This window comes from Psammomys obesus, unplaced genomic scaffold (genome assembly GCF_907164565.1).
Source record: "Psammomys obesus unplaced genomic scaffold, mPsaObe1.curated_primary_1811, whole genome shotgun sequence".
NCBI lineage: Eukaryota > Metazoa > Chordata > Mammalia > Rodentia > Muridae > Psammomys > Psammomys obesus.
Window position 1 is genome coordinate 29188320 of NW_026596034.1, and position 25837 is coordinate 29214156.

Here is a 25837-nt window from a genome sequence, read left to right on the forward strand (position 1 = left end):
GGCACCAAACCCCATGTGGCATCCGGAGGAGGAACTGGCCCGAACAACAGTGCAGTGAGCATGGTGGAAACCTGGGAGGAAACTGTCAGCTCTGAGGCCTTGTTGACAGTATTTCACCAGTGCTGATCCTGTTCCCATGCAGTTATAGAGAATTTACCATTAGGAACAGTTGAGTAAATTGTATATGGGAATTATAAGCAATATTTGTGTAACTTTTCTTTAAATCTAAAATTACAGGAATCAAAATTTATTTTTTCCTTAAAGAAGAAACAATATGAAATGAAACCAGCAGGAAATATGATGGCTTGGTAAAGGGTTCTCCTTCCTTTCGGAACCACCACCTTCCACGCACCCCCTCTGGTGGTATAATAGCACACAGGAGGCCATCTACGCAGATAACAGCAATGAATAATGGTGCAATCTAGGTACAGAGCAGAGGGGGAGTGAAGCAGAGACTCATGGGAATCGGACCACTACAGAGCCCAGCAGACAGGAAATAAACTATTCCAAGTCCTTGTCTTCACCCATACAGCATTAAAATTTCTGACCACATGTGGATACTCTTGTTTGTCATGAGAGACACACAGGTTTTGAGTAAGCGGGAGCCTACGATCAAGGTCTTGGGTTGACATTCCAGTTCTCTGCTGACAGCTGGCATGCCTCAGGGAGGGTAATCCATTGTGTCTTTTCTCCAAGTCCTTAACTGTGTCATGTGGATGACTCATAGCTTCACCATAGGGCTACAACCAAGATTAAGTATTTCACACATGAAAGAAGCCCAGTCCTTGGGACTGAGGACTCGGTCCATTGGTTTTGTTTTGTGCTGTATTTATTATCATTGCTCAGTGGTGTTTCTTCTGAATGACAGTAATTAACATCGTTTTAGTAAATGAGGAGGCAAGTTTGCTAAAGTGTGCAAAATCCATTAGAATATGGATTTATCTTCCTGTTTACAAGTATATCTTCAGTCCTAATTATAGTATTCATTTCAATTATACTATTAATGAAGTCATACCAATGACGCATAAACAGGGTCTCAATTGCATATAGATTAAGACACAGCAACAGGATCCAGAGTGGAATTAATACCACCGGAGGGGTATTAATCATGGTTCTATTGTCTTAATGCAAATGAGCAAGATGCCGCGGCACCCCCACATCCCCAAAGAGAATCTCATATTCCCTGACAGAATTTACCAAAGGAATGCCGGCACTATCAGGTTTGCTTCATCAGCCCTGAAGGGTCTCGGGACATGCAGGAAGTCTACGGGATGTGGCAAAGAACTCACGGTCACTGTTCCGGGTCTCATCTCAGTGTCACTGTCTCCCACCCTTTGCCATGTAAGCAAATATTTGGGGCTCTCTACGCTGAGCAGTGAAGCTGGAAGAGGGCCAGGGATACCCTGGAGCTAAACGTGGTTGTGAGTTGCCCAGTGTGGCTGCTGGGAACTGAACTCGGGTCCTCTGGAAATATGTGCTTTTGAAAGATAAGCTATCCCTCCAGCCTCAAGAGCATCTACTTTAGGAATCATCATCACAATCCTGCTTATTTTATGATTCACCATCATGGTATTTCCTTTAATCCTTTAAAATCCTTTCTATTGCGCCTTTGAATCCATTTACAATAAATTCTAGGGAGGTCACTCTTACTAAATCTACGTCTCAGCCCCTTAATACACACACTCCCAGAGAATTCCTTGTGAATTTTTTTCTCCTGCATCAATTATACTTTTTTATTTCTTGTCAGGTGTTTTTCAAGAGTTTTCCAATTTTAACATGTTGTGATGGTAATTGTCCCTTCTGCTCTCCCTTCCTCCATGAGTGGCTTTGTTTAGTTAGTTTCTCTCTTTGTGTGTTCAGTGGCTTTTCAGGGAGTACATCCCAGTGTGCTGTTGTTCTGCTCACTAGTTGATTGATCGAGCGAGCATTGCAGGCTTAGGTGAGATACAGTTTTCCTATTGTCTCCAAAATTGCTCCTGGGCACAGATTTCTCTGTGCTCTGTGGGAAGTCGGCCTGCCCCACAAAGCAGAACAGTGTCCTGTGCCCAGCCACAGATTCCAAACAGGCAGGTGGGTGTTCATGCCAGGGAGCTGTTACAGAGACAGAGCAGGCCTCAAGAGCTTAAGAATTCAAGGTTATGCTAAGATCCAATAGCTTGACCGTGTTCTCAGTGGTTTGTGTAGAGTCAGTTCCAAAAGGTTTTTAAAAAGATCTTATTTGTAAGGTTTTATTTATTTTTACCACTTATGTGTCTTATGTGTACGAGTGTTTCCCCGAATGTACGCATATGCACCACGTGTGTGCCTAGCGCCTGGCGAGGCCAGAAGGGGGTATCAGATCCCCTGGAACTGGAGTTCCAGAGGATGGTGTGCTGTACTTCACGGGTGCTTAGAATCAAATACCGGGTCCTTTGGAAGAGCAGCCAGGGCTCTTCACTTCTGAGCCATCTCTTCAGTCTTATTTAAAATCATTGAGCAAAATGTTTCCAAAAGCTCAGGGAGCAAGCTGAGAGAACTGACTCTGTAAGGTTGTCCTCTGCATGCGTGCTCTGCTACACATGTACCTGCGCACGCGCGCGCACACACACACACACACACACACACACACACACACACACACAAACTGAACACACAGATCACGCACACATTCCAAAAGCTGAATGAGTCTCACTCCAATTTATCACAGACTATGAAAAGCAGTTCTTCAGAAGTCCTGAAGTGCCATTGGAGGCAATGAAAATTATTATATGGTGGTGGTGGCCAGCAGCAGACAATAGGTGCCCTCAAAAATTTCTAAGTAAATGGTTTCTACCTTTAGAAGCTTCTTCATTGAGATGAGGGTGGGGATTGCATTCTAACTGTGTTCACCATGACCTTGGCTGTGAGGTCTTTGTATTCTGCTGATACATATGAGCTGAGCTTATGGCCAATCATGTCCCTTCTGCTCTTCCTTCCTCCATGAGCGGCTTTGTTTAAATGGTCACTCAGAAAATGGTCACCGTTGTCTTTACTCATGGGACAGTTAACAAAGGCTTAGAAAAGTAGTATATATAACCAGCTAACTCAGCGTTGGTTACTATACCTACTTAGTAAATATTACATTTACTTTGTTTTGGACTTTTGTTTGTTTTGTTGTTGGTTTCATTTTAGTTTTTGAGAGAGGGTCTCACATAGCTTGGGCAGAATTCAAGCTATATTACCACAGCTGATATTTTTCTTCATGTCAAGATTTTTGTTAGAAAACAACCTAGCTTTCAAACACAAATATCTTTGTGGCCTGCCTGCTGACATACTACTTCATTCTAAGTTTGATTCAGATGAGAACTCTAACCAGCTTCATATTTTTTTCATAGAAAAGTCTCCCTTTGTCTGAAACCTACCCTTCCATTTTCACATCAGTGTCCAATCATAGGTTAGATTCTAATCCTCCAGGATCCAGAGGAACAGTATTATTCTGAAATGACATGATTGTGTGAGTAGAAAGTTAAGTTGTGTAAAACCCCTGGAACTATATGTGTTACCCTATGAGGTGAGTATGTAAGCTCCATTGAAAAGTTGTCCTCCAGGCAGGAGGCCTGGTGGCTCACAGGCCTGTGATCCCAGCTAGACAGAAGGCTGGGCTACGAGGACTCCAAATTCATTGCCTGCCACCGGTACACGGCAAGTTCAAAGTCAACCTTGGCAAATTGGTGAGACTCTCTAAACTGAATAAAAGACTGGGGATGTACTCAGTGGTGGAGTATTTGCTGGGAATTGGCAAGGCCCTGGTTTCAATCTTCAGTACCACAAAGGCAAAAAGAAAAAAAAATGAAATCATTAATTTCTGAAGATATTTTCCTAAATTGAGTTAATTTTAAAAAAAGATTTACTCAATTATTGCTGTATGTGTCTGTGAGTCTGTGCGAATGATGTGCATATTTGTGTGTAGGAGGGCAGAAGAGGGCAGTGGTCCTTTGGAGCAGAGTTACAAGAGATTTTGTGCTGCTCGGTATGGGTTCCTCAAGAGTGACCATCAAGTGTTCTTCACCTCTGAGCCATCCCTCCAGTCCTTAAATTATCTGCAGGTCATTATTGCTTTACTTTCATATTTGTATGTGGAATTTACATTTACACACAAGAATTAAGTTTTAGAGCATAAGTGACTGTTGTCACTTGGTTTGATGTAAAACCTAGAAAAGACCAAGATCAGCTCTCAGTAAGCACTTCTTGGTTCCTGTGACTCATGCTCACTGTTTCAAAATGATGAGCTGCCACCCACGCCACTTTCCTTCCTTCTTGCTGCCTGGCTCCTGTTCCCTTTCCCCTTCTTCAAGCTTGGTTCCTGGATAAGCAGGCATCCCCTTAAGGCATGAAATTGCCTTTTTGTCTCTCTGAAGTCCCCTCATCTCTATAAGGTCTGCATTCTCTACAAAGTGCCTCTCACTGCTCCATTTTTGATTAATAACCTCTTAGGGAAATGAGATAGAAACCACTGTGGGAGGAACCAGGGCACACCCTCAGGACTCCTGCAGCCTTTCCCCTAATCTGGGCAGAGATGAAAATGGAAGAGACACCAAAACGCCTTGGAGGCTTCCCTTAAAGCCTGGATCCCGCCTGAGTGGTTTGGCCTCTACCCTTTACTCTCAGCATTGGGTTCTAGTCAGCAATTTCCCTGATCTCTGACGTGTGCCCGAGGTTAACCTCCATTTATATTTCCACAGACATGCAGAGAAGTGCTAATACAGACAAGATGCATGGAACTCTTAGTGAGAGAAGTGGTGAGTGTAAGCTCCCACTCCAATACAGTGTCCCCCGTGTGCCCAACCAGGAGACCATAGATGACTCAGACTGAGTGCATATCTCACGAGGGGCTCTCAGCCACCCTAAAAATAAAAATACATTGTTACATCCGAGGACTCAGAGATACTGCTCATTAAAAGCACCCAACGTATTGTCAAAGGCACATGTGGTATTGGAAATAAGACATTCCAGGTTTTCAGGAGATTAACAAAAAAAGAATACGAAAAGAGAGGTGGGGGCGATGAGAACATTTCTATCTCAAAAGGCACAGATGCTTCCCAATTCTGAAGATGTGGACTGCAGCCAGCTTATAGAGTCCCTTGAAATTAGCAGGCTATATCACAGGTGTGGATAGGGCCTTATCTAAGAGAGCAAGAACAGCCCCATTACAACAACAACAAAAAAAGCAAAAACAAAAACTCCTGAAGCCTGGGACAGTGAAAAAGACTTCCTTTCATAAAATTGCCAGTCACTAACTACTTTAATTCTGTTTGAATAGTTAAGTTCATTCCCAGAAGCCAGTGGTGGAAATTTTAATATAGAATTTAAATTTAGAAAGAGCAACCAGAAAGAGCAAACTATTGATTGTAAGCCAATATGATCTACGGCATGATGGGGGTCATTAGCACTAAATATATCTTATCTAGCTTTGCAGAAATCCCTAATATATTAGGGTGAAAAATTCCCCCTTCAAGTTAGGCAATTATCTCTGCAAAAATTATTTCACAGCCTTCTCCCTAAATGTTTCAACTGAGAGAGGACAGATAAAAATAAGATAATATTCCTAAACCTAAGGATTATTGCTGGATGCTCCAGAAAATGTTGCTAATTGTAATTCCCGATATGAAAACTACTTTGAAGAGTGATGACTCGAGTTCTGTGATTCTGTTGCTGAGCAGATGACCTCCCCCCGCCCCTTTGAAGATCTTTGCAAGGGAAATAATCTACCATCAGTGAAATGATTAAGCAGGGCCTGTGGAAACGCTCAGAGCCTGTTGTGGATTGGGGAGCAGAAGCTAAGGTATTAGGTTCAGGACACCAGACTCAAGTATCTTAAGCAAAGGAGACTTAAGGAAGCTCTTGATGGGAGAATTCAGAGTGGCAGCTCCCATCGTGCTCACGTGAACCCGAAAGTCAGCATTTTAAATTTTTTCTCTTATTTTTCACTGTGTGTTTGCACACGTGTATGCATGTGTGAGTATGTGTGTGTGTGTCTGTGTGTGTGGACACGTGTGTGCTTGGCGTGGGCACGAGACTGTGTGTTTGTGTGTGTATGTGGGGGAGCTGTGTGTGTGCATGTTTATGTTTGTGTGTGTATGTGTATGTGTGTGTGCTGTGTGCATATGTGCATGTTTGTGTGTGTGTGTGCGTGTGTGTGTACATGCAGGTACTCACAGAGGCCAGAGTGTCAGATTCTTCTGGATCTGGAGTTATGGGCAATAGTAAGCTGCCTGATGTACGTATGCGTGTCCAGATGAGTGCTTACTCTTAGCTGCTCATCCATCTCTCCAGCTCAGATGCTGTGGTTCTTTAGGACCCCTGAGGCCCGATTCCACCTAACAGCTCCACTGCTTCTTCTGACATGATTCCTCACGCAGGGTACCTGTGGTTGGTGGATGGTGGGATTTGAATCCATCAAAGGCTCATGAACACTTGTTTCCCCACAAGTGGCAATATTTTGGGGGACTCGGTGCTTTAAGGAGGTAGGGCCTGGCTAGCACAAGCAGATTGTTTGGGGCAGTAAACCTCGGTGAAAACAAGCCTCACCTCAAGTTCCTACTACCATGGGCAGTGCCACCCCAGCCACCTTGCCTTATGGCACGGTGGCATGGTGTTCAGTAACCCACTGAAGCTGCTGCCAGTAGCCAGTGTGTGGACCAGGATTTCACAGGCTTATGACACTTTATTCAAAGAGTTATAATGAAGGTGTTTACTATTCAAAGTCAAAGCGATTAGTAATGCAGATAAGAGATAAGTTATCAAGAGAAACAGAGAGTTGAGAGTAATATTATGCAAGAGGCCTAAGTTATTGCCTACGGCTCCTTTTATGGGATCTAAAGGAAAGAAAGGCTGGTTACTTAAGGGGTCTAATTTGGGCAGTTCTCTATTTTGATTGACAGACTCAAGCTATCCAATTTTTTTCTCCACTGTATATTATATGACCATATACTTGATTATATACATTTGAGTTATGTAACCTTTTATCGACTTCCTACACTACATCTAATTTTATTACTCTGTATGCTCAACTATGCATATGTATACAATATTTTATCTTGCTGTGCATGCATCCAAAACCAGCTCAGGGTAGATAAGCCCCTTGTTCTGTTACCTAGCTGCAAACTGGAAATATCTTGTGAATAGAAACTATCCACACTGGATGGCTGTCAAGCGGAAAATAAAGTTACCCTATTATTTAGAGTAGGCTGAATGTGTAGTTTGATGTGTCGTGTCTTAGACAGATAAGCACATTGTTATGAGAGACATGTGTGCAGGGCCCAAATCAAGTGGAGTCCCAGGCTGCTAAGGTATTCCCTATGTTTCCTGACCCCCAAACAAACTTTCCTTTCTTATTTCTGGAAGGTAGTTTGGTCACTTTGATGTAAATAGTGACTAACACCGTGAGAGGATTTTTAGAGCCTCATACTTATATCACCTATCTCCTCAGTAAAAAATTAGGGTTATTTCTTAGGTATCAAAGTTCCAAGTGTAGAGAAATTTTAATCCGGCAACACGGCTGCTCTGACAAAGGATCCCATCCAAAGACCTTCTAGGTCTATGTGATTCAGCTGGAATGCAGATACAGGCTGGATTATAGTATGTTCTGTTTGGAAGACAGACATGCCTTTAATACATACCTTTAATCCTAAACAATGAAGATAAGTTTAGTTTATAGAAAGAAGTAGCCATGCTTGAAAATGATGTGATGTTTAACTGAGGGGCAAAGAGACAAATCAGAAAAAGATTTGACAGAATGGAGTCAGAGATGGAATACATCCAACTCTCATAAGAACAGGACAGGAAAAAGAAATTTATAGAGACAGGCTGCGGAGAGAATAAGCTAGACACAGACGAAGACAGAATGAGCCAGAGAATGAAGAACTAGAAGATTAAAACATATTGTTAAATTTAGTTTGAGGCCAGGCAGAAGCCTAGAGAAGACACTCTGAATCAGTCAGCTTGGAGGGTTTAGGCAAGAACACCTGAGTTGAATCAGCCAGTGAAAGTTCAGAAAGAGCTAGAGAAGCTTGGGAACAGCTCTCGTCATATCCCCTCTTCTGAGGAAATTAAAAACACATTTATATCTAAGATATAAATGTTCCATGTTGGGCCACTCCTTCCTCCCTAAACTAATCATTATGATCTATATTAGGATATTGGAATTGGACTGGGATGCTTCATGTCCTCCATTACTGATACTAAAAAAGGCTGGGAGGTTATGTTTAGTGCACCAAAAGAAATTATGTAAGAGATGGACAAGACATTCCTTTGAGGTATAACACTTTCAGAAGACACAAAATGGAGTCAAGTTCACAAGGCCCTCTGGCACTTTGGTATTGTCTTTCTGAGGGAGGCTGGATCATGAGATCATATGGAAGGTATCCATAGTAGTCTAGTGGAGATACCCAGAGCAGATTCCTGTCACATCTCTATTTTCCATTTTTTTTTTTTTTGAGTGAAGTCTATTCAGAGAAAGGCTGAAGAGTATAGCTCAGTGGTAGGGTACATAAGCCACATGCACAAAGGCCTGGACTCAACCCCCAAAACCATGTTAAAAAAAAAATCTACCACCACCACCAAAATACCTCACCATGTTTCTGAAGGACATAAAATCTAGTCCAGCGAGTCAAATATTCATTTGTGGACAAGAACTTGAGAATTTCATCTGACCTGGATATACAACAAATACACGCAGAAAAAAAAAAAAATCATGGGCAGAAACTCAATACATCGTTCCCAGGTTCCCTCCAGTCTCCAGTTCTGTCTCTCATGGTGTCCAGCCACTCTCCAGCCTGCACTGTTAGGGGAGATGCAGGCGCACTTCAGGGAACATTCCACGAGCTGCCCAGAGCTGGCTTCTCTTACTTCCAGTCAAGAACCCCGGCCATTATATTACATTTTAGGAAAGGGACTAGCGAGGCACTCTTTCCTAGGCATAAAACTCTTAGCATACTACAATGAGAGCAAAGCTGGTCTCAAGGATGTTTTCTATAGCGTGAAAACTCTTAGACACTGAGCCATGCCAGGAGAGACACACAGCAGGTGGGAAGAACTGAAGCCATTCCTTGCTTTGCAAGAGGACAGGGAACAGTACTGAGTTGATCCTGTGCAGCAGCTGGCTTGTGTGATATAACTACTCCATCCATTGAGCTAAAGAGGGTCATGTAACCTGGAGCCAGCAGGGAATCCTGGGCTCAAATATTCTGTTCACATCAGCATAGTCATTGCCACATAATTTCCTAACAAATTAACTTAGGGTCACCCTGACTCAGGGCAGCCCAATCATATCCACTCTTCGAAGTAGTATGGTTAACAAGATTTTAGCACATGCTTCATGCGGTCAAGAAAGCAATTACTATTCATCTGAATTCATAACACCTCAACGTTACTAACATCAAGCTAATTTCATGTACTATAAACAAATGAAAATGGCAATGTGTATTTTTTTTCTAACTATGTGATCTTGGGCAAATGTTTGATCTCTGAGCACCAGCGTCTTTCCCGGTTAAAACTGTATTAAATGCCATGTCTTCTAAATATTGCCAAGCCCTTTGAAAATGTTTCCCTTTTAAAACTCTTGCTGGATCCTAAGTGCCAGTGTGACAGTATTTAGAGGGTAGGCATCAAGGACTCACCATTTAAAATGGACTGAGGTCATTTCACATGGAGTAGTCTCGTTATTGCGGGAAAGGGTTCATTGCATATTTAATTTTTAAATAATACAACACTGTACTATTTATGAAGAATTATATATTTTGAGATACATACACATTGTGTGATATTCAAATTAGGGTAAGTGTGCTGGTTAGTTTGCTTGACACAAATTGGAGTCATCTAGCAAGAGGGAACCTTAATTGAAGATTTGCCTCAGTCAGATGATTGGCCTGTGGACAGTCTGTGGGGCATTTTCTTAACTAGTGATCTTTGTGGGAGGGTCCAGCCCACTGAGGGTGGTGCCACCCCTGGGCAGGTGGTCCTGGGTTGTGGAAGAAAGCAGGCTGAGCCTGCCATGGAAACTGAGTCAGTGAACAACGTTCTTCAGTAGTTTCATGCTTCATGTTTCTGTCTTGGCTCCCTCAGATGATGAGCTACAACCCGTAATCCAAACATACCGTTCCTCTGCAGGGTTGCTCTGGGTCTGAGAGTTCCACCCCAGCAAGAGATAAGTACACTAGGTCAACGAACAAATCTACCTTTCATTCTTTTTTTAAAAAGATTTTCATTATTTTTATTTACCTGTCTGTGTAATGCCACATAAATGTGGGTGGTAATAAAGGCCAGAAGAGGGTGTCAGATGCCCTGGACCCGAGGTTGCCTGACATGGTGTTAGAAATTGAACATGGGTCCTTTGCAAGTGCCTTTAACCACCAAGCTATATCTTTGGTCACTATATCTTTCTTTTTAATGTTTTGCCTACTACACAGTTCTGAACAAATACCAGCTCTCTTTACTTCTAAACTATAGGATCTTATTGTGGCTGATTTCTCACAGGTAAACTTTTCCTTGTGCAAAATTATTCCATATATCTCTGTAGCATTTGAGATTCATCACTTTGGGTTGTCAATCTTTGCTATAATACAGGACATTCTAATACCAAGTATGAAATAGTATGAAATAGCATATTCAAGGCTTTTGAAAAGGAGTTTTCAGAGTAGACGTGTGAGGGAAACAAGAGTCTTGAGACAGTGTCAGATTTGGATTGTTGTCATGGAGGTAGGTGAAGACTGAAGCTTCTGAAAACAATTCACTGGTGTCTTCCTATTATCTATCACTGGACATCGATTTTGTAAGTCTCCATCATGTGGACTTTTCTGCCATCTGCTGGGCATTCCTGCAAAAGACAACTAAGCAGATTCAAGCGACGGTGTAGCTAACCCTCCCTCTCCTGAACTCTCACTAGTTCTAGGCGTCTATCAACTTACACATTTCAAGGCAGTGATTTTTCTACCGCCCTAATGCTGAGACACTTTAGTACAGTTCCTCATGTTTTGATGACCCCAAACCATAGAATTATTTTCGTTGCTACTTTAAAACTGTAACGACTCATAAATAAACATCTATGCAGGATGGGCTTAGGTGAACGCTGTGAAAAGGTCGCGACCCACAGATTGCGACCCATTGTTCTAAGACCTTTTAAGACCTTCGAGGTAGGAACAAAAGCAAACGGTCTCCAATGAGGTACAAGCCTGGGACTGAGTCTCTGTTGGTCTCTAGGCCAGACACTTGTCCTTCCCAGCCTAAGTTATCTAAAGCTCTAGTATCCCGCAGATATGAACAAACCTATCTATCAGTGCTTCACTCTTTAAAAAATCAAAACCAATTTATAATATCGTAATTTCTCTGAGATCTCTAATCGTGTTACCTTTTAATCCTACTTATCACTGGTTTTATCACTTACGCACACATTTTAGTAACAGCAGATCTTTTCAAAAATAGTAATATTTCTACATTGTGTCTTTTAACTGAATTATTTTGAATTCCATTTATACCATATTATTATATTATTCAGAAAGAGAAACTGAAGACCGACGAGAGAAAAAGGACCTGGGAGTTCAGAGCAGGTAAATACACAGCCTCTTTCTAAACCTCACGGCGTTGAGGTTTAGAACCTCAGGGTGCTGGAGCAGAACCGTAATCTACCCTGATCTGAGTTTAGAGGGCAGAAAGAGGCTGAGGAAGGAGGATCGCAAGTTGAAGGCCAGGCTGCCCTACATAAGAGGCCTCTGACTCAGAAACAAAATGAACAACACTGCCAACATGGGGCGCCTTCCTCTGGCCGCGTAGGCACCCCAAACCTCAACCCCGCAGCCTCAAGAATGTGCTCGCAGGCGCTTAGCGACCCCAGATTCCTCTGTTGCTGCCCTCATCCATCCAGCCAACGGTGACACGCGGAGGCCACGCGTCCCCAGCGCGCCCCGGCTCGGCCCACCGAACCTCTCCTCGCCGGGAGGATGGGCTCAGGTCGCCCGCATGGACCATCTCCCTTGGCTTCCGTTAGCGGCCCCTCCCGCACAGGTTGGAGAGGTCCCGACTTCCAAGAGTCAGTCCAACCAGCAGAGCCCGCCTCTTCGTTCAGCATCCGGGTCTCATAGGCTGGCTGGACTGCGCGCCACGTTTCTATTGGACAGCGAGAGTGTCCGTCAAGCATACGCCCCGCCCCAGCCTCGCTGGTTGAATAAGGGAGCGTGGAGGCGTCCCAGTTCTGAGGGCGCGAGTTCATTGGTTCAGCGCTACTTCGCTCCTGTCAAGACAGGCACAGAATCACGGTTTCGGTTAGAAACAGGGCGATGTCAGTCAGGGGACGGGCAGTGGCATTCACCAATTAGCGCACAGTACTTGCGGAGGCGCGCCCAGAACGAGGCGGGACATAAGGGGAAGGCTACTGTTGATTGGGTGAGAGGAACTAGGCCCCGCCCTCCTGGCCCAATAGAACGCAGGCCGCGCCCCCTTGCTACGCGAAGTGCACTGTTCTCGCCCCGCTCCACAACCGACCCTGTCTGCGCCCGGGAGAGGGTCGCGCGGATTCCACAGAGGTCCAAGAGAGTTCCCGTGCCAGCCCTACGGAGCCGGAACGCAGAGTGGCGCGGCCATTGGCACTGCGGGCAGTAAATACGGCCGCGCAACCGGAAGTGTCCCGGGAGGCGTCGCTTCCGGAAGTGTGGCAAATCCCCCCACCACACCAGGAAGTGTGGTGCCGCGGCGGCTCTTGGAAGTGTTGCTGTCCACCCGGTTGAGAGGCGAGCTTGAAACAGGTGTTAGTGTATCGTTGTTTGCGGAGGCCCAGCGGAGCGTCACCCATCCGAAAGTGCCGGAGGGTGCAAGTATTTCGTCATGTCTTTGAATGTCGCGTCCTGTCAAAAACCGTAGGGAAAACAGCACTAGGAATGTATCCAGGGGGCCTGGCTTCCTGAAGGCTTTTAAGAAGTTTTCTGTTGCTGCCCATCACCCTCGATTCCCCTTCTCCCCAGGGATGTGCAGATGGAGGCCGGAGGAGATAGTACTGTCCCAGCCCCCGGGGGCGTGGAGGACTTGGTGGACACGCAGTTGCCCAGTGAGGAGGCTGGAGACAGCGAAGGGGTTCACTCGAGCACGCCGGATCCCGGAGATGGGAACCCGGAGGAGGACACAGGTATAGCTTCCTTCAGCGGAGCCTTGGAAGCAATCCCTGGGGGGAAAGAGACTAGTGGGCAGCCTTTGCGGACCCCAAAAAGTAGCTTGATGCCTAGTTCTTGGTCAGTCGTTGGTCACAGACTTGCCGGCATAATTGAAATAATTGAGAAATGACAAAGAAGCCAGAGGGTATCAGCTGCTGTCGAGGAGGGGCAGCACGGTGCCCCTGCACATGTATTCTACCCTGAGGGATCAAGGGTAGGAAGGTGGACTGTGCTGTTTTGTCCGGAATAGTTCCATTTTAACACTGGAGTTCCCTCATCCCGGACACCCTTCTATTGTAGGGAAGTTAGAATGTACTTTACCTGAGCTTAGGTCCTTGGAGAATCAAAAAGGGCGTGGTTGGGTTGAAAAGGGGTTGTCTTGACGAGTGATGGGAACTGAGACGGGTGGTTCCTTGGGTATCTGGGAACATGGGATTATCATTGCACAATTAAGAAAATATGAAAACACTGGGTGAGAGAAAATTGCAAATCCATGATTGTCATTGAGTCAGTAGACATCAGTGGCAGTGGGGATGAATGTGGGTGTTGAAAAGAAGCAAGGGGCTTCCTTATGGATTTAAAATGATAACTTTGAGGGAAGAGCAGTGGAGATAGTGAAAGCCTAGTGTGTTAACAATGGTTAATGGTGGCCATTGGTGGCGTGAAGGGGCACGGGCATGGAGTGAAATAAGAACTGTCATGGAAAGGTTATCAAAAACTAACATGTCAGTGATATTAATATGTATTTGGGGGGGGGTGTTAATGTAGCAGCAAAAGTAAATAGGGGGAGTGGTTGGAGGTTAGGGAAGTCCTGGTCATCTGGATGTCGGTGGCTGTTAATGGCCACTGTCATGGGCCCTCACTGGGTGTATGGTTAACCAAGAGAGACAGTGGGTATCACTGGGGATCAGTGGACAGGGATGAGGGTAAAAAAGGGTTAAGAGAGTCAGTGGGTGTATTTTACTGATGGCCATGGAGAGGTAAGTACACATCAGGAGACTAAAAAAGGGGACAGAGGAGTTCACGAGGAGCCACAGACGGTAAGGGAATTAATAGTCATTTAGAGAGTGGGGTGCTTTGGAAGCCTGGGGATGGCAGCGTCTAAAGGGATTAATGAAGGACAGTGAGAACATGTTGGGTTATTTGTGTTTCAGGGTGGGGCTCATTGAAACCTGGGTGTTAGTGGACATAGGTAGAAGGTTCCAGCTATTGTCAGCCATGTTCACTGAACAGCTAGGAAGACATGTGGAGATCTTTGTCAGTGTGTGTGGGTCACTGGGGATCAGGGGACTAGTGCGGACTTGATAGATTGAGGAAAGTATGGGGTTAGTGGGAGATGAGCCACTCAGGGCTCCCTTTCAGGATCCAAGGCGAAGGACCAGCCATCCAGACCCCTATCACCTTTGCCTCAGGCTGAGGCCTCATCAAGCACTTGTGAGCACTGGAAAACTGCAGCTTCAGACAGCAGTCCCACTGGAGAACCTGAGAGTAGTTCTGAGGGTCAAGGAGAAGACCCCAGTGATGGGGATCCCAGTGATGGGGACCCCAGTGATGAGGACTGGCGAAGCCAACGGAAGCACGTGTTTGTGCTGAGTGAGGCAGGCAAGCCCATCTACTCACGGTATGGTAGTGTTGAGGCACTTTCTGCCACCATGGGTGTGATGACGGCCCTTGTGTCCTTCGTGCAGAGTGCAGGAGATGCCATTCGTGCCATCTATGCCGGTGAGTGAAGAGGAAGGTGGTGAGAATTGGGGGCTGGGAATGTGGCCAGGGTGTTAGATGGCTAACTAGCCATGGGTGCATCTGCCTGTCTGCCTGCATGAGTCTGTCTAGCCACCAGAAGTTAAGTCAGTAGGGGTGTCTATCTGGAGGTCCATCTCTTTGGGCTCTGATTGGTTGACAGTATACTGGCTGGTTGTCTGGGAGTGAGAAGGCATGCTGAGTAACCTGGCTTTGTTTAGTCCTTGTTTGTCTCCCACCAGCCGACTCCATGTTGTCTGTGTAAACTGCTTGATTCCTCCACAGCCCACATATCTCTACAAATGTCCTAATACTGCCAGCTTGTCTTCGACCTAATTTTGGAGCTGGCAGAGGAAGAGTGCAGGCACAGGCCAGGTGCATGTGTTGGAGAGCGTTTGGAAAAGGTGTCCTGTCTGACATCTTGGCTCATTCCTGGTCTGTCTCTGCCCTACCCACTCTCCCCTCCCCTAGAGGACCACAAGCTGGTGTTCTTGCAGCAGGGACCACTCCTGCTGGTGGCTGTGTCCCGGACCCCGCAGTCTGCAGCACAGCTACGGGGTGAGCTGCTTGCAGTCCATGCACAAATTGTGAGCACACTGACGCGTGCAAGCGTGGCCCGCATCTTCGCACATAAGCAGAACTATGACCTCCGTCGCCTGCTGGCTGGCTCAGAGCGCACACTGGACCGGCTCCTAGACAGTGTGGAGCAAGACCCCGGTGCCCTGCTCCTGGGTGCTGTGCGCTGTGTGCCTCTGGCCCGTCCACTGCGGGATGCCCTGGGCACTCTACTGCGGCGCTGTACAGCCCCAGGCCTGGCCCTGTCTGTGCTGGCTGTTGGCGGTCGACTGATAACGGCAGCCCAGGAGAGGAACGTGCTGGCCGAGTGCCGGCTAGACCCAGCTGATCTGCAGTTACTGCTTGACTGGGTGGGTGCACCAGCCTTTGCGGCAGGTGAGGCATGGGCACCTGTGTGCCTACCTCGCTTCAACCCAGATGGTTTCTTCTATGCCTATGTGGCTCGCCTGGATTCCATGCCCGTCTGCCTGCTGCTGCTTGGTACCAACCGTGAAGCCTTCCATGCCATGGCTGCCTGCCGGCGCTTGGTTGAAGATGGAATGCACAACCTTGGTGCCCTGCGTACCCTTGGGGAGGCTGCCAGCTTCTCTAATGGCCCAGCAGCCAATGCCCCTGCCTACAGTGTGCAGGCTGTGGGAGCACCTGGCCTCCGGCATTTCCTCTATAAGCCACTGGACATCCCTGACCAACACCGCCAGCTGCCACAGTTTACCAGGTGGGCCCTGACCCCATAGGCGATTGAAGAGATGTCTAGCCAGGATGGTCAGCATCTTGTACATGTGAGTTAGGAGACATAGCCAGCCATGCTCTAGAAAGGGGGAGCAGACAGTTCTCTGATGGCCGAGACTTGGGCCCCAACCCAAAGGCATCCCCTTGTTCTTGTGGGAGAAAGGCTTTCCTTCCTAGTTTAATGGAGGCAGCTTGGCTTACAGCCACTGGATACCCTCAAATCTAATGGGAGAGGCTGAGCCCCATAACCTAATTACAATCCCTAAACTGAGAGGGGAGGAAGGCCTTGACTCACCTTGCCACTGCCTCGCTCTGTTGCAGTCCTGAGCTAGAGGCCCCCTATAGCAGAGAGGAGGAGCGACAGCGGCTGTCCGACTTGTATCACCGCCTGCATGCTCGCCTCCATAGCACCTCCCGGCCCCTGCGCCTCATTTACCACGTGGCTGAGAAGGAGACACTGCTGGCCTGGGTGAGTTGGTCAAGCTGTCTGTAAATTAGTTCTCTACTGTAAGCTTGCATTCCCTTCTACTTTTAGCACCTTCCACAGGCACATTGGAACTTGCCTAGGTTTTTCCTTTATCTGAATCACTGACCCTGTGGGCACATGTGTCTTTAACTACAAAAGACATTCTCACTGTCTGCAACCCTACCATAGCCTTGCCATTCCTTCGCTTTCCCTCATTAGCAGTCAGGGTCTTTGACTTTCGAGGATCCCATCTGCAACTATCACTGTGCCTGCTAGTTCCCTTTCTGCCAAATTTAGAGTCCCCAGCTCTCCTTGACCATTGCAGGTTCAGGACCACTTTTCACCCTTTCCCTGGACTGACCTACCTGTGAGACTGTTAAAGATGAGCTACTGAGGGAGGCTAGTGGCCAGGCAGACAGTCCCATAGGAAGTAAATCCGCCCCCAACAGGTTTATTAAATAATAGTGTATATGAATATGGACCCAGAATTGTTCAAGGCTAGGATTGTTTTGATTCTCAAGTGATTTTGGAGTTGGATGTAGCAAAGGAGATATAAAGAATTATCATTAAAAGGCCTTTCCCTCAGGTACACAACGTACCCTGGTCTCATTTTTTCTGGAATGGGGCCACAGGCTTTGTTGCCTTGGCACTTTCAGAGGACATAAGTGAGTAAACATGCTTGTGGAGTGTCCCTTGACTCAGGTCTTTCTCATGCTACTCCATGATCACAACAGAGGTCATGCAGCAAGCAGCATGAGCCAGTGTTTTCATGGTTCAAGGGCATGTGATGCCAGCTTGGCTCACTTAATTAAGGTGGAGTCTGCACTTCTATACAGTTAGTGCTTCCCCTTGTTAATCAGAAAGCACCTGTGGCAACTGATGGCCTGTGTGTTTGTGGGCTGAGCATTATTCCCCCATTCATTTTAATGTGCCTCTATGATCCGGACTTGCAGCCCTTACCAGGTATTTGCTTTTCTAAGCACTCTGCTTTTTACATTTGTAGTTGGGACTCTATACAAGAACGAATCTGTTGGATTTATTTAAAATTACATTATTTATTTAATGTGTATACCTGCACACATGTGTTGAGTATAGAGGTCAGTGGGCAGCTTGTGGGAATCCATACTCTCCTACCAGGTTGTCAGGCTTGGTTGCAAGCGCCTTCATCCACTGAGACATCTCACTGCTCAATTTTATATTTTATATAAAAATGATCTCTTCAGATTTATCTTGAATTCAGTAGTCTAAAATATTTTCTAGTATTTGCTGCAGCTATTTTTGACTTAGCCTGTGGACTCCCTGATTTAGGTAGCCTGGGCTGTTTCCCATTGGCACATTGCTGTCACATGTGAGCTCATCTTACTTGACTTACTAAGTCCTTCCTGGACACAGCCTTTTTGCCAAAGAGCTTTCCTGTCTTTTTCTAAAGAACGGGCATTTTAAAAGCAAGCGATAGTAGGTCCAGGGTTTTAAATCAGGTGGTCGGAAGAAGGCTTGCTGCAAAGATGGCTTCTAAGTGAAGAGGAGGTGGTGAGCTGCCTGGGGTCCTAGAGGAGGAGCTGCCTATGCACAGAGAAGGGACTGCGATGTGAGTGAAGGCTGAGGCTGGCTGTGTTTGAGGAACAGGAAAAACAAAAACAAGGAAAGCAGCGGGAAGAGGCACAGGAAGGGTACTCTGGGTCAGAGCTCGGGAGGGTGTGAGAGCTGCACTGAACCTCCTGTTATGCAAGGCTTAGATGATGACAGCGCAGGAGGATAGGGCAGCCCTGTACGGAATGATTGCTCAATGAATATAAGTGTTGGTGGCACCGTTATCTTTAATCCTCGGACAAACAAACTGAGAAACACACACAGTCAGAATCCGCTGATGCAGCTGGCCTTTTGTCTGCCCTCGACAAGATAATGCCAGATTGCCTGCCTGGCCCAGCAAGCTGTATCCAGTTGCTGCCAAGCTTGTCTTTCCAAGCTTCAGGAGCACACTAGGTTGCCTCTGGGAGCACAGCATTGTTCTGACCAGCTCTAGCTCATTTGACTGTCTCCTCCCATCTCCCCAGGTGACCTCCAAGTTCGAGCTCTACACTTGCCTCAGCCCCCTGGTGACCAAGGCAGGTGCCATCTTAGTAGTGACAAAGCTCCTGCGCTGGGTAAGGAAGGAAGAGGACCGGCTCTTCATCCGTTACCCACCCAAGTACTCCACACCTCCCTCCACCTCGGGGGACCAGGCCCCCAGCAATGGCTTGTTCGCAGGACTCTGAACAACTGCTGCAGTGATGGCATTTGGCTTTTACATTCTGTCTCTACTCTGGATATGTGGGTAGAGGGTTGTGTGGGGCTGGTCCCCGTCTCCCTGGACAGGTGGGAACAAATGGGAGAAGGAGGAAAGCAGCCAGAGGCACAGGTTGCTCCGTGAGCCCCCTCGTGCACCTCCACATCTGTCCTCTGCGTCACCTCCCTAACCTGAATGCCACTGCACCCTCTGTCACCGGCCATCTCCTCCAAGACTCTTCAAAGCAGCGAAGGTTGCTACCGTGTCCATCTTCCAAGCAGGCCTGAGACTGGCCTGAGGCTGTCCTCAGGGTAGTGGGTAACCCACAAGGGCTCTGAAATTTGTAATGCAGGGGTAGGCTGTGCTTGAAACCAGCCTGTGGTTGTTTAAAGAAAACTGTACAGAAAGGGCCTAAAGCTGAATCCCACAAGACATTCTTCTGTCCTTCATGTCTTTTTTCCCTACTTAAAAAAAAAAAAAAATTCGGGCTGTTTTGAACATGAATAAAAAGGTGGCCTCCAGTATCCACCTGTGTAAGACAAGCCACCGGACTTCACCCATCCGCTGGGCTGTAGCTTTCTGAAGACGCTCTTAGCCTCTAAGGCTTTCTGCTCACGGAAGTGTAACTTTCTTTCGGCCCTCTTGGTGGAGCTCTGTAAACCTACACGGGTTGGCGCTGTGCTGTGCTGCTGCCCAGTACAAACCTGTTTGTTCTGGACATTGGCCACTTGCAGGAACAACCTAAAGAAGAGCCCTTAAAGAGCTTCCACGTACCACCCGCCTCAACTGCCCCAGCCTGGTTGAGAGACAGGGCCCTGTGGTTGGGCGCACGCGTGCTATCAGTTGCGATGCAGACATTCTGCGCTTGCTCTGAGCAGCCCCACCCCCTGGTGTCCGGCAAAGTCTGTAGCAGCACGTGCTGCCATCCCCACTGCTGTTTTTCTTCCGAGGCACATGCGCAGATTCCCTGTGTTGGGAAATGGCTGCTGAGCTGGAGCCTTTGATGGCGGAGTGGCGGGTACCTGAGGAGGCTGACGATCCCCCAGGTAGTGAGGGCCCACAGGGCAGACGGGAGAGAGGCTTTGGCTCATTATAATAATTGAGAGTAATTTTTTTTAGAAAAGGTTTTAGCCTATTGAAACTTCTAACTTCCACAAAGTGGAAATAAATAACACATGTGTTCTCATCATCTAGGTTAACTGGCCAACTTTATTGACCATATTAAATATCTTAAGCAAATAGTTCATTTCAGGGCCCGTTACTAAGCAAATTCAGAAGGGATCGGGATAGTCTCACAAAAACTGGCCTGTCGCTACCTAGCTGAGGGACGAGGGACCATTGTCATTTCACAGCTAGCCTACATCACCACACGGATTATTCAAGGCTCTTGAGAATGGTTTCGCCCACTTTTTCCAAATTGGTTTCGACTTCAGTAATGACAGTTTTCCCCTCACTGGGAGCAGTGAGATGGAGTCCAGCCTAGAAACTACTGGAAATTACAGTTCCTTCGAAAGAAAAATCTCTTGGGATAAATACACCAGAAGAGCATTGTTTTAATTATGGAAAATTTCTAAACATTCTAAGGTATAGAAAAGAGCATGACCGGTGACTCTGGCCCTGCTTAACGAGTGTTCAATCTTTGCCCTTGCACTATCTCCACCCTCTGTCCCTGCACACCCAGTCTCATTACATGAGCAAACACGGGAGGCAGCGTCTCGCCAGACCTGCCTATTCAGATTCCAAACCAATGAGTGTGGCCTTCAAGAAGGAGACCTGCTGTTTCCCTAGGCACCGGAAACACCTGCTTGGTGCTTGGCACTCAGTGATTTCTTTTTTAAATGGATAAATAATGAGATCATTTTAGTAGAATTTGTCTTAAATTGTAGCCACATGTTGGGTGTCAGTTTTCAAAGATCAGAAATCAGACGAGACACACTTTATTAACTGTTTGATACAGTGCTACAGAGATTTTAAAACTTAGCGTCAACCTTTCAGATTCCTCAAAGTTTAACAAGTCATCGGCACTGGAGGAAGCTAGAAGGCATGTCAGGTTGTACTTCTTAGACTCTGATTGGCCATAGGGGCATCTACGTGGAGGATCATAAAGGCACCAGTGGCCTTGTGGTAGAGGCAAATGTTTTTAGCAGACGCTGTTCCACACCTGCAGCCTCCGTGCTAGGTAATCACAGGAGACCGACTACTCAAGCCTGGACCAAGGGTGAGCGATGGTGAGTTTCCAACAGGCAGGGGCAGAAGAAGTGATCAAAAATGACCACAGCCAGCTGTGTCTGTGCAGTTGTAGATCTTTTCATGAGGTGGAGAAACATAGTTTTCAGTTGATATAGTTCATTTATAAAAGATGAGCCCCAGAGGTTTTTTTATTTTTATTTTTTTATTGAATAATTGGAATTGAAACAAGGAAGGAGAATGGTTAGTCAAGAGCAGCTGCTTGAAAGGTGTCTGAGGTAAGCGCACTCTGATGACTCTGGTAAAGGCCTTGGGTTTGAGGGAGGACAGCAAAATAGAGGCCTCTCGTGATGTATTGCTTTATTTATCTCTTAGAAAAATAGGTAGTAAAATATAACTTAAAATATGAGAGGGAAAGGGAAACTGAGCAGCACCTGAGGGTTATATGTTAACACTTGACCAATGTTAACACCCAGATTTTAAACTGTGCAGTTACTGGGAGCCTCTGTATATAGGAAATATGCACTGGAGTATTAAGGACTAATGGGCCATACTATCTGCAACTTACAGTTGAAAAACCCTCAAACAGAGAATCTGATAGCGTTCCACAGCCTATTTCTATGATTTTTGTGTACATCAAAAATAATTTCAAAATAAAATGTTAAAAGGGGACTTAACCTTCTGCAGGGTCTTTTCTTTATAAAGTGGAGGGTTTTTGTTGTTTTTTAAGTTCACAGAGATGCTAGATTTCAAGTTTTTTTAAATTAGAATTTTAAAATTTTCTTATCAGTTAGGGGTTGGAGGGATGGCTCAGGAGTTAAAAACACTAGCTGCTCTTGCAGAGGGTCGGGTTTGATTCCCAGCACTCACATAGTGGCTCACAGCTGTCTATAACTCCTGTTCCAGGGGATCTGAGACACTCTTCTGACCTCCACAGAGACCAGGTAAACATGTGGTGAACCTGCAAGGCAGAACTTCATACACTAAAAGTGAAAAAAAAAATAGAAGATTATTTTTTTTTCTTATTACTCACCCTGGGTCTTATGACTAGCAGTAAAAAGGCAGAGAGAGAGAAACATGGATGGAGCTTTGGCAGAAGTAGTTGCAAGACCAACTGGAGAATATGGGCTGGTCAGGTAACACTACATGTAGACAGTATGTGATGGCTGCTGATCATGTGGGTGTGATTATAGTAACAGACAAGCAAATATGGGTGATGCTAACTGCCATAGCATTGAGGCTGTGTGTGCTAGCTAGCAATCATCATGGCTTCCGCACACTCTTTGTTTGAAAGCTTTCATAAAATGTTAAGAAAACAAACACCTTTCTCTGTTGTGAAGTTTTCTTTCTTTGCAAAATGTTAAATAATTTTAAATAATTAAAAAATGTCTTAAGAGGAGATATCAACTTATCAGTTGTATCATGTCAATGAGATACGGGGCCAAGGAAAAAGGAAAGTTTCATCTCTTCAAAGATTTTTGTAGTGTTTGGGTTTTTAGAATGTTAGTTGGGTATGAGATTTTTTTTTTTAAAGTGACACATGAAATACATTCTCAGAAGGAAGTGTTGGTGAAATGAGACCTTTTAAAAAGATTTTATTTATATTTGTGTATGTATGTGTGTGTATGTATATGTTTTTGTATGCATGTACATGTGAGCACGGGTGCCACTGGGCAGAAGAGGGCATTGGGTCCTCTGTAGCTGGAGTCAGGTGGTTTTAAGCTTTCTGACATGGGTGCACGTTACTGAACTTGGGCCCCTTGCAAGAGTAGTATTTTTGCCCTTGTAACCTCTCAGGCACTTCACCAGCCAAGAGACTAACTTTTACTGCCATGTTCTACTATACATGTCTAAGTAATTAAAAATTTAAACAAACATAAACAAATGTATACTAGTAACTTATAGATTTTAGTGAGACAAAGGATGCTAAAAATGTGAACTTGCACCCTCATTTCAACAAGAAGAGCTCAGGGTTTTTGTTGTTGTTTTAAGGTATACAATGGCTGTAAAGAATTTCATCCTGTCAATGTACTGTAATTCTCCAAAGCGTCTTCATTATAAACAGTGAAGGAATGAGCACCTTGTCTACCATTCCATTAACAGCGTCTTTAAGATGCATTCTTAGTAACAAGAGTTTCAGATCTGGAGGAGATAAGGATGTCTTCGTATATATTACCAAAAAACTTGAACTGTAGCACTGGTTTTGCCAGTCAATTTGAATGGTAGACACAGCCTCTGATGTGGCAGGTAGCCTCTAAGTAGTTGGTATTCACGTGTATCCAGCAGGCACGTGCCAATGAAAAGCAGAAGCGTGTGTTGGATGGGATACGAGGTAAAGTGTGTCCCTGGAACTGGCCTTGTAGCTTAGCTACAAAAATTCTGGCTTAGCCTGTGTGAGGCTCTGAGTTCAATTTACAGCATCACAAAAATTAATTGAAATAAAAGTGTGAACCTCCTCCCTGGCTTGGATCCACCAGAACCTCACGGTATAATACATTGTACACATGTATGAAATTGTCATAAAATCAAAAATAAATAAATGCAAAACAGTGACTTTACTTGAAACCAGAATATTCTAGTTTCATTTCTGTGACTATGATAAGCTATTATGATTAAAAAAAAAAAAAAAAAAGGCAACACAGGAAAGGAAGGCTTTATTTGGCTTACAATTCCAGGTTACAATCTGTCATTTCGGGGATGTCAAGGAAGAAACTCCCTCAAGCAGCTGGTCATGCCACCCATCCACAGCCAAGAGGAACATATGCAGCTGTGTTGCCTGCTTAGTCCTTGCTCCCAGCCACCTCCCCCCCCCCATCTCAGGGAATAGCACCCCAATGGCTGGGCCCTCCTGCATTAATTACCAGTAAAGTCAGCCCCCCAGTGACATACCAATAGGCCAGCCTGATCTAGGTAATTCTTCTGTTGAGGCTTGTTTCTCCAGTGGTTCTAGGTTGTGGCAAGTTGATAATTAAAAACTAACCAGCAGGGCAGGAGAGATGGCTCAGTGGCTGCTTTTCCACATGACCCGTGTTTGATTCCCAGCCCTCACTGGCACCTCAAAACTCCAGTTAGGGGGTCTGACTGCTCTTCTGACCCCTGGGCACTAGACATGTGCAGATATTCATCCATACACATCAAAATAAAATACAAACTAATCAGCATATAGGATCTTTGCAGATATAACTACTTAGGATGAGTTCATCTTGGCTTAGGATAATTCAGTGGTAAATACCCTTACAAGAGAAAAGAAATATGGGACACAGTAATATGCAGTATGGCCTATCATGGCAGACCCACAGGAAAGACCTACTTTATAGTACTTTATCTCAGCATCTAAGAAAAGGAAAATGTGATCCTCATGGCATCACTTATGGCTGTGAAGAAGACAACTATGGGCAACAGTGGATGACTGCTCCCAAATTATAGGATATGTGTAGTGAAAAACCACAGGGCTACCAAAAAAATAAATAAATAAATAAACTGGTCACCAGTATGCTTTCTCAAGTGAAAAACAGATCAGCGACATCCTGTAGGACACAGTCTCTCTGTGTGGAGAAAGGATGCATGTCTGTATGTGAATCACAGAATGACTTCCAAGGAGAGGGACTGGGGAACTTGGGGTCTGAGGCTAAGGGAGTTTCTGTGCTGTTGTGGAGAAGCACTTCTGCATTCACTTCCTGCCTGTGGTCTGTGTTTATGAGCTGTGTTTCCTCTGTGTGAGGGATGTTGAGCTTCTATCATTGCTTTCAAGAATTTAGGGTATTTTCCCTAGGGTTCTTTGTTTGAATTTTTAAAGTAATATGGGGCCGTGCTAAAACATCAATAGAAGTAGGAATTGTGGAAAAAAAAAATGTGTTTCCTTGAATCAGGAGCCAAATAAGGTCAGTCTATTGGAGTTCACTGATACAGGCTACGGGTCATTATTTCTCTCTTTTTTATTTCTTCCCTCCATTCAAACTCAGGTTTGAAAGCATTTACAATATTTACTGAACTCAATCTTAGAGATCAACTTTCATGTTTCAATGTGGGTATTAAAAGGACACTCGGTGTAACTAGTCAAAAATTTCAGCCTCAAACTTACAAATGTTTGATCTTAGGGTCTTTACAATGAACCCAGAGTTGAGTGTTAGCTTTGCTTTGGCTTCAAGGAAGAACATTTTGTTTACTGATGGGACTATCTCTTAATGCTGGCATAGCATCTTCTTAGTAGTCCTTTTGTCATTGATTTTTAATAGTTATCTGTAATTATATGAGTAGAAATATATTTATGCTAAATCCAAATATTAGTCCTTAACCAATTACAGTGGTAATAAGGAGGGAGACAGATAATGCAACTGCCCAATATTCTTGAGGCCAATTGGTTAAGCCTAACGAGTTCAACCAAGACTCAGGAAGGAAAGCCTGTGAAACCAAACTGAGAGAGTTTAAGAGGACAAAGCCACAAGGCACTCTTTTCCGGAAAGGCAACGGTGAATTTACCATCTTCCTGTGGCTTTAAACAGTCTGAGGGGAAGACAGGACTGGGCCAAACTATGGTTCTGAGTTGAGTCCTGCCCTCTTGTGAGGGCCTCTGTCCCTGCCTCAAGTGAGGCTTGAAGAATGTGCATAGAGTCTTCCTTAATGTAGGGTTTTTCCCCAAGCTCTCCACCTTGTATCTGGGCATGCACACATATGTGTGTGTGTGTGTGTGTGTGTGTGTGTGTGTGTGTGTGTGTGTGT

General features: G+C 45.4%; 2 protein-coding genes across 2 annotated transcripts in view; both read left to right on the forward strand.

The window, feature by feature from the left end:
- The first annotated feature begins 12468 nt into the window (after positions 1-12468).
- On the forward strand, positions 12469-18996 carry Mon1b (MON1 homolog B, secretory trafficking associated). Its single transcript, XM_055621025.1, has 5 exons — positions 12469-13129; positions 14517-14876; positions 15366-16185; positions 16521-16668; positions 18720-18996. The coding sequence occupies exons 1-5, from the start codon at positions 12979-12981 to the stop codon at positions 18918-18920; spliced, it is 1680 nt and encodes a 559-aa protein (XP_055477000.1). The 5' UTR covers positions 12469-12978; the 3' UTR covers positions 18921-18996.
- An 837-nt stretch (positions 18997-19833) lies between these two features.
- Positions 19834-25837, forward strand: part of Syce1l (synaptonemal complex central element protein 1 like) — a 12200-nt gene continuing 6196 nt past the window's right edge. Inside the window, exon 1 of the mRNA XM_055621026.1 lies at positions 19834-19977. Within this exon, the coding sequence (XP_055477001.1) occupies positions 19911-19977 (67 nt within the window). The 5' untranslated portion in view covers positions 19834-19910. The remainder of the gene's footprint in view (positions 19978-25837) is intronic.